The sequence below is a fragment of the Coturnix japonica genome, chromosome 3 (genome assembly GCF_001577835.2).
Source record: "Coturnix japonica isolate 7356 chromosome 3, Coturnix japonica 2.1, whole genome shotgun sequence".
Lineage (NCBI taxonomy): Eukaryota > Metazoa > Chordata > Aves > Galliformes > Phasianidae > Coturnix > Coturnix japonica.
This window is the reverse complement of record NC_029518.1, coordinates 99,190,074-99,198,894: the sequence shown is the minus strand read 5'-3', so window position 1 is coordinate 99,198,894 and position 8,821 is coordinate 99,190,074. Positions and strand designations below refer to the sequence as shown.

The 8,821-nt window shown below is 43.5% G+C and overlaps 1 protein-coding gene across 1 annotated transcript; it reads right to left on the bottom strand.

Annotated features, from left to right (window-relative positions):
• Nucleotides 1–2,170: 2,170 nt before the first annotated feature.
• On the bottom strand, nucleotides 2,171–8,717 carry LOC107312443 (serotriflin-like). Its single transcript, XM_032443788.1, has 7 exons — nucleotides 8,452–8,717; nucleotides 5,762–5,986; nucleotides 4,870–4,960; nucleotides 4,226–4,371; nucleotides 4,026–4,120; nucleotides 3,405–3,493; nucleotides 2,171–2,670 (listed from the first exon to the last, which is right to left on the bottom strand). The coding sequence occupies exons 1-7, from the start codon at nucleotides 8,665–8,667 to the stop codon at nucleotides 2,543–2,545; spliced, it is 990 nt and encodes a 329-aa protein (XP_032299679.1). The 5' UTR covers nucleotides 8,668–8,717; the 3' UTR covers nucleotides 2,171–2,542.
• Between the last annotated feature and the right edge of the window lie 104 nt (nucleotides 8,718–8,821).

The window sequence follows — 8,821 nt, the reverse complement described above, 5'->3', positions numbered from 1 at the left end:
TATGCCATTCAGGAGCCCCGTAGGCTGCGTGATGCCCCAACTCTATGATGATGTACCCTACTGTAAGAGAGGTTTTATGGATAAGTATTTTCTACAGCTGTACTGAGGACTGCAGGGGCCTTGATTAGTGCATAGTCCTGGTGTTGGGATGGAACTTCAGGCAGAGATGATCAAGGCTGCTGGAACTAGCATTGATACATTGCAAATTAAAACATTACCTTAATGTGATAGAACAAAGGAGAAGTAACCACCACCAAACTGATTTTATATGAAGTGATTATTTATTCATCAAGAGTTACTTAATAAATGATGCACAGACTACTGTTAAACATAACTGGGGCAGGCTCAGCACTTCTGATTCTCGTAAAAGCAGACGACCTTTCTGCAGGTAGCAATGTGAAAACCTGATCGAGCTGAATGTCTGGGCTCGGTTCACCCCCTTGTGCTCTGAGCCAGAATTGCAGTCCTGTCGAATGAATGATTTTTGCTGGTTTAATATGACAAGGGGGCGCAGTGAATGACAGTGGTCCTGCTTGGGGCTGGCATATGCGACTCAGCACCTGAAGACACTGCAGTGCATCCTGTACAGAGCTGGGGTGTCTTGTTTACTCTGCAGAGGCTTCAAAGTGTGTCAGGAGGAAAGTCAGAGGGAAGGAGCCTCTTTATTCAGAGAAGTGCTGTTTGCACATCTTATAATGGGTGTGAGAACAAACTCATGTTCATTTCACATTCATGTCTCTGGTGTAATTTAACCCAAGTGCTCAAAGGTTAAGGGGCAGAGCAGGAAAATATACCTGAAAATGGGTGAAGAGAAGGTAGTTAATTTGGCTATCATGAAAATAACCCTTGAACGAGCTGCCTAGGGAGCTGTGGGTGCCCCATCCCTGGAGATACCCAAGGCCTGTCTGGATGGGACCTTGGGATTCAATGCCTGATCTGGTAGTTGGCAAACCTGTCCATGGGTCTGGATGGTCATAGAATCATAGATTCATAGAATCACAAGGTTGGAAAGTACCTACAAGACCATCTAGTCCATCTGTCCTCCCATTACCATTGCTACCACAAGCCACTAAACCAGATCTTGTAGCTCCTCTTCTTGAACACTGCCAGGGATGGTGACTCCACCACCTCCCTGTGCAGGAGGGTCTTTGAGGTCTCTTCCAACCTGAACCATACGATGATTCTATGATCTCTTTGTACTGTACCCACTGCAGGAATGCCAACAAGATCTGAGAGAGTCACACTGTTCTTATACAGTGGTGTCAAATGCTCAGCAACTCTGCAGACACAGAAACAATGCAAAGATTTAAGACCTAACTTGTGATAATACCATCAGCATCTTATACAGGTAAATGCAAGATTAGAAGGAACACAAGAATGGACATGGCCCTAAGATCAAGTACAGAAGATCCAGCTAAACTCCACCTTAGGTGATACTTGGTGGTCTGCGTGAAAGTACAGGAAGGAGAAGGCACATTCAAGAACTTTGGCTGAATTTACTGAAAGAGGTCCTATAGGTGTGCTTTGTTAGAAATTATTGCTATTACCTGGGAAACTCTGGAGCATTTATCCCTTCAATGTACAGATCACAGAATCATGCAATCATTGTGGTTGAGAAAGACCTCTAAGATTACCCAGTCCAACTGCCCACCTATCACCAGTATTACCCACTACTCATCATTCCAATCGCTGTGTCCCAAGCCTTTAGAACTGCCTGGGACTGCTGTCATCAAATACAGCACCTGGCACTTTGTCTCCTTGTACTTCTACCCACTGGCCTAAGACCACTGATCCAACCTGTCCAGATCCCTCCTTAGGGCCTTCCTACCCTAGATGTGATTCTATGTGTCAGAAGATATATGTATAAGCCACAGTCAGTTTATGCCTCTTATCTTTTCTGTACAAAACAGTGCATGACTTTTGGCTCTGCCGTTCTTTTCCAGTTTCATTCCATCTTGCGTGAAGTATCATAGATCACAGAATCACAGAATCACAGAATGACCTGGGTTGGAAGGGACCTCAAGGATCATGTAGTTCCAACCCCCCTGCCTAGCAGGGAACCCCCCCGCCTAGATCCTGAAGCACACATGAGAAATTTTCCAAATGGAAAAAAACTTATAAGCAACTTCAACAAAAATTCTGTTTGTGAACATACATTTATTTAGCCAGGAATACATTCCATCTATAATTGAAGAAAAGGTAACAGAAGAAAGTTAAGTGGAATTTAACATGTATTTTCATGTTTTAAAAGTGCGTTTCCCATTAAAAGGATATGAATCAGTGGAACTTCCACCAAAAAACAAACAAACCAGAAACCACACTAATAGCTTAATCATAATTTTTATAAAGCCTAACATAACATCAGAGTCTATCTGAGCCACCAGATTAATTTGGAACTGAAACAATTATGTGATTTCATAAACAAGTTACGTTCAGGTCAATCTGAGCTGAAACGCTGAGCTTGAATGCTGTTTTTCTTCCCAGTTCTACTCTTTCCCTGTACATAAGTTCCAAAGCAGCTGCAGTGACATCCTCCAGGACTTTATACAATCTGAGTGGTGCACTTACAGGTGGCAGGGCACTTCGTTTTCACCATTGAATGATTACAGCCGAGCAAGGTTTTCATATTTCTGCAGTTTGGAAATGCGTCTCGATGTTTGCAAGGATTGGCTAAAATAGAGCAGATAGAGAAATGTATTCATTGAAACAACAGTCCTAGAGTGATACTTCTGCATTTTACAGTGCTTTTTTTTGCACTTGTTTTCTTATCTGTGCAGTCTTTGTACATTAGTTGGGGAAATACTGGCGGGCGGTTGGACTAGATGATTTTGGAGCTCTTTTCTAACCTTTGTATTCTATGGCTCCATGCTCAGCTGTTAAAACTGCTTGAATAGTATATAAAAGCAGGGGGGAGAGCAGACGGAAGAACAGTATCTCCAAGTTGAGTTGCTCCACATGGCATTCTACAGCAGCCAGGGGCAGGTGGAGATCTTTATGTCCGTAGGGACATACATGGATGCTGACAACCCAGACGTGCCCTTGGGTGTAGATGCACATCCTGACATTGAGACCAGATTTTCCCTGCAGAGGGCAGCAGAAGACCGTCAATCCAATCGTGCACATCTTGGCAGCGGCACCGTGCACAGAATAGCAGGGATGAGGGGGCTGGAAAGGTCTCCTGCAGATCGTCTGCTCCCAGACCCTGCTCACACCATGTCAGTAGTTACTCAACCCCGATTATGTTAGTAGAAGTAAACTAAGGGTCAGTTCTGTTACATCTTTCCTGCCAAAGGTTGTATGAAGTTAATAAAGGATTAGGTACGGAGAGACATACTACAAGGGAGTGAAGTCATTGTATGAGGCAGCACAATGCTTGTTTTGAGGAGGAAAATACATGCACTTACTGCAAAGCCCTTTCTCACAGTGGCCAGGACAGTCTGCACATCTGGGTCCTTTCTTGTAAGGTGTAGCCACTTGCATGATGTTATTTCCTCTGAAATGTTAAAGAAATGGAATTGGCTTTTTGCCTTTGTATAGCATTACCAGTTTAAATGATTACATGATTCCTTGTTCTGCTTTTTTAATGGCTTCCCAGCCATTATATATAATAAATAAGGAATAAATAAATAAATAAATATTATATATAATAAATAAGGAAATTATCTTGGCAGCGACCTTCTGCCATGCAAGAGTCGGAGATTTGCTCTTTTCTTCTGTGAATATTCATTTGCTGTTGGCTTTCACCTGTGTCTGACTATCTCCTTTGTGTTTAAAGTTACAGGATGACTCTTGCATGATGTCTGATCCTTACACAGACCTTTCTTCATTCATATGCCAATATTTTCCTACTTCCAATTTCAACACAGATGACATTAAACTTGATGTTAAGCAACAATTCACATTGACATCTTCAAAATTCCAAATGGCCAATGCAAACTGGAGGCACCTGATCCTATAAATGCTCAACAGACTGCAGGTCTAGAGCTATTATCACATCTCAAGAGAAACGACAAAGCAGTACGTACGGAGGACAGTAGTGACAAACATAGAAGTAGTTGTACTGGTTCCTTGGGCAGTAGGCAACTGCACACCCAACCTGGTAGCTGTTGTACCACACTAGCTGTAGAGTGAAAAACAGTGAAGTTGTGTCAGAAATACACCGTAGTTCAAATCAGAAGGTAGACAGATTTATTCATTCTCTGCAATACACTTCAGCTCTCCATACCTGAGCATAGTTCTTGACATTGCCGCTCTTTGTAGTTGCTCCAAAACCATACTTGAAATTGGAAGCCTGACTGTGCCAGACTTTGATTGCTTCAGCCCATGTTTTTGGTTGAGATGACAGCAAGATATTCTCACCACAGGTGACACCTGAAGGAGAAATAGGTCTGTTTTACCACATAGGAGTGAGGAAAGTTGTAGGGTGGGAGGCATGATAGAAGGAATGGCAATATTTTTATGGCATTAGCACTCTACAACTCCTAGAGGATAGTGCACTTGATCCTGGCAAGGCATGTTACTCTGATATCAGTGACCTTTCAGTCACAGATGGTTATTTGACTACAAAATGTGACACAAAAATATATGTACTTAGTTAGACCAACACTTCTCTATCGTACTGACTTGTCTCCAGTAGGAACTGAAAGAGGATAGTTAAAGAAAGGTACAAGAATGGGGTCAGTTCATAGCTTGCCCTCTCCCTCAAGCTCCAACAGTTTGTCTTTTATTCTGTCTTTCTCTTACAAAGATGATATTTTTTGTTTAAAAATCTTCCAAATACAAAAATCAGATTAACATTTATCCATATTTCTAGTTCTCATGCAGATAGACTGCCTGCAAATCATCATTAATCCCATTTTCTTTACGTACCATCAATAACTCTGTGCTGCACTGGGCTGATTTGCATTTCACATGTATTTGCCCATTTCAGGGCATTTTTGGCAGCCTTCTCATTCCACAACTGAAAGACACAAAGGAGAGTATTCAGGTCACTGAAAAATTTTGTGCAGTCCTTGAAGGTGAGGAAAAAAAGTTATGTCTGAGTTGCTACCGATTGTGGTTAGCAAACATAAGGCAAGAATCTGTGACTCAGTGTTCTAGCCATGTTAATACAGATTGGACAGCAATAAATGGATGTAGCTGGGGCGAACCTGTGTTCATACTATCTCCAAACAAACGACTCTAAGCATAGGGACTTCTGCCAGGTTACTTGAGTTTTGTTAACTGCACAAATCACAGAATCATCACAGTTGGAAAAGGCCTCTAAGATCACCCAGTCCAACCATCAGCCCACACCCACCATGTCCACTAAGTATGTCAGTAAGTGCCACATCCACCCTTATATTGACCCCCTCCAAGGACAGTGATCCATCACTGCCCTGGGCAGCCTTTGCCAATGCATTACCACTCTTTCTGAGAAGAAATTTTTCCTAATATCCAACCTGTCCCTCCCCTGGCATAATTCAGGCCCATCACTTCTTGCCCTATCAAATCAGGACTTGCTGGCTAGTAGAGAGTTTTCAGATAGCACCTGTGATGTGTTCTGAGACCTTTGCAATGATTTTACAAGTGCTTGCAGCATCTTACTCTGCAAACTTGGAGCATGAATTCAGTAGAAACAAAGGGATAGGATTTTGATTTTTTCATCTCAATCCCAGAGTAACTTTCCTGTCCTCTCTATTCATCAAATGTGGAGTGTTTAGAAGGATACAACATTCTGCTAATAATCTTGAAAGCAGGTTATTAGCTATCTGTCACTTACCATCTTCAGCATGTTCCTTGCTGTTGGAACTACGGATCTCCGTATTTCATTGTGTTGCTCAAGGATCATTTGCTTGTTTTTGAGGTTAACAAGATCTTGACGAAAACGGTTTTTATTTTTTATCTGATAACCATTGTATTTCTGTGGGTTTTGGTAACGGGGTTTCCCTTCTTGGTATCCAATGTCCAAAGGGAAGTAGTGGCTCACTTGGTTGCTGTGAATAACCTGGAAAACAGTAGCAATGATTGTTCTAGTTCTGAGTTTTGATAAGCAAGATTGATCGAGAACCTGGAAATTCTCAGCTTTCCTTTATCGATTCTTCTATTCTTAAATGTGCTATTTTTTTTTTCCTCTCCTTTGTTTAAATTGCACTTTTCATAAGAGGACATGACTCTAAATGAATACTGTAGGTAGCAATTCTAACTTCAGGTGTCTCCACATTGAATGTGGAGAAAGCTTGGCCCTGGAACCTCATCCAGATTCCTCTTTAACACACTCAGTTATGGCAACTCCACCACCTCCCTGGGCAGCCATTCCAGTAAAGTTTTTACTTATGTATAATCTAGACCTCCTCTGGTACAACTTGTGGTCATTTCCTCGGGTTCTATTTGTTGTGTGGGAGGCCAAGCTCCTCCTCATCACAACCTCCCTTCAGGAAGTTGTAGAGTGCAATGAGGTCTCCCCTGAGCCTCCTCTCCTCCATGCTAAACAATCCCAGCTCCTTGAGCCTCTCTTCATAAGACTTGTGCTCCAGACCCCTCCCCATTTTCGTTGCCCTTCTCTGGACACGTTCCAGGGCCTCAATGTCTTTCTTGTAGTGAGGAGCCCAAAACTGAACACAGTATTTGAGATGCGGCCTCACCAGAGCTGAGTACAAGGAGATGATCACCTCTCTGCTCCTGCTGGCCACACTATTTCTAATTCAGGCCAGGATGCTGTTGGCCTTCTTGGTCACCTGGGCACACTGTTGGCTCATGTTCAGCCAAGCATCGACCAACACCCCAAGGTCCAGTTTCCCCAGGAGAATACTGTGAGAGAACATGTCAAAGGCTTTGTTGAAGTCCAGGTAGTCTACATCAATGGCCTTTCCCTCATCTACCAGTCTGGTCACCCATTCATAGAAGGAGATGAGGTTGGTCAAGCACAACCTGCCTTTCATAAGCCTGTGCTGGCTGGGCCTGTTTTCACTGGATGCCACGCATGTGCCAGGTGATCTCAACCAAGATTTGTTCCATAACTTTCCCTGGTACTGAGGTCAGGCTGACAGGCCTGTAGTTCCCAGGATCCTCTTTATGACCCTTCTTGTAGATGGGAATCACATCGGCAAGCCTCCAATCCTCTGGGACCTCACCAGTTAACCAGGAGTGCTGATAGATGGCAGAGAGTGGCTCAGCATCCCCCCCCCCCAGCTCCCTCAGCACTTGAAGGTGGAGCCCATCCGGTCCCATGGACTTGTGGCAGTCCAGATGGAGGATGAGCTCTCTATCTGTTTCCACCTGAACAACCAGGAGTGTATTCTGCGTTCCATCCCAGACTTCCAGATCAGGGCGTAAAGTGCCCTGAGGATAACTGTTCTGCCTATTAAAGGCAGATGTAAAGAAGGCATTGAGGACCTCAGCCTTCTCCTTATCCACAGTGGTCACGTCAAGTAAAGGATGGAAATTTTCCATGGTTCTTCTCTTACTGTTAATATATTTGTAAAATATATATCTAGGTCTCCTTTACTGCAGTGGCCAATCTGAATTTGGTGTGGGCTTTTGCCTTTCTAATTTCCTCCCTGCATATCTCAGCAACTTCTTTGTAGTCTCCCCAAGCAGCCTGTCCCTTCTTCTTGAGGACTCTCCCAGAGTCTCAACAAGAATTCCCAGTTCATCCATACTGGTCTTCTTCCACTATGGCTTGCCTTATGATGATGAGGAACAGCATGTTCTTGTGCCCTTAAGTTTTCAATCTTGATGAGCATCCAGGCTTCCTAAACCTCAGGACCCTTAAGGAGTGACTCCCAAGGGACCCATGCTACAAGCGTCTTGAACAAGTCAAAGTCCACCCTCTGGAAGTTCAAGTCTGCTAGTCACACTTCTGACATCTCTAAGAATAGATAACTATAATTCTGTGATCATTGTGGCCAAGACATTCCCCAACCTTCACATCTCCTACCTGCCCTTCACTGTTAGTGAAGAGCAGGTCTAGCAGGACACCACCCTTGGGAGGCTCTTGTACCAGCTGCATAAGGAAGCAATCTTTCACACACTCTAGAAACCTCTTGGACTGCTTCTTCTGTGCTGTATTATGCTCCCAACATATATCAGGGAAGTTGAAGACTTTTGGCAATTGTGAACTTCTTATAGAATGCCCTGTCTGTCTCTCCACCCTGATTAGGTGGTCTATAACAGATCCCCACCAAGATGTCACCCCTACAGGCCTTCTCCCTGACCCTTATGCATAGACACTCATCTTTATCATTCCCAATCCCAAACTCTTTATCATCAAAACACTAATATAAAGAGCCACACTACCACCCTTTCATCCTTGTTCATCCCTTCTTAAGTGCTTGTAGTTATCCATCACAGCACTCTAGTCATAGCAGTGGTCCCACCATGTAGTAGCAGCTAGGTCATAGCTGGTCTGCTGACTTTAGCTGGCTTCAAAAAGCCCTTTTGCTTTGGATTCCTTCCCCAGTGCAGACTTACCCTTCTTGAAGTCGATCCGCCCAGTAGGACAGGTCCTACCTGTCCATCAGCTTGGTGCATCAAAGCAGCCAGGCAAATGATTGCAGTGAGAGGACCCATTTCTCTGGAGGAAAAGTGGGCAAAGAAACAACAAGAATCAGTCGATCTCTGTTGCACAAAGTTTGTGGTGTTCTGTGGTATGTAAGCAGGATGAGAAAACATTTCAGCATCAAGCATAGCACATGGGAGATTATATTAGTCATTACCAAATACAGTTGCATATGCTGAGTCTGCAAAAGTGAATATATAATGATTCATGGACAGCACTGTTTCATACTTAGAGAAGACTTGACATGGTATTGAGACAGAGTCCCCCAGTACCAGAAAGCCA

Bases quoted from the DNA above. Each gene is read 5' to 3' on its own strand.
- LOC107312443 (XM_032443788.1), bottom strand. From the start codon at position 8,667: ATGCTTGATGCTGAAATGTTTTCTCATCCTGCTTACATACCACAGAAC. The intron at 4,372-4,869 runs GTACGTAAAGAA...TTTCTCCTTCAG, and splicing joins GCAGCACAGAGTTATTGATG to GTGTCACCTGTGGTGAGAAT. The intron at 2,671-3,404 runs GTAAGTGCATGT...GCTCTATTTTAG, and splicing joins CTGTGAGAAAGGGCTTTGCA to CCAATCCTTGCAAACATCGA.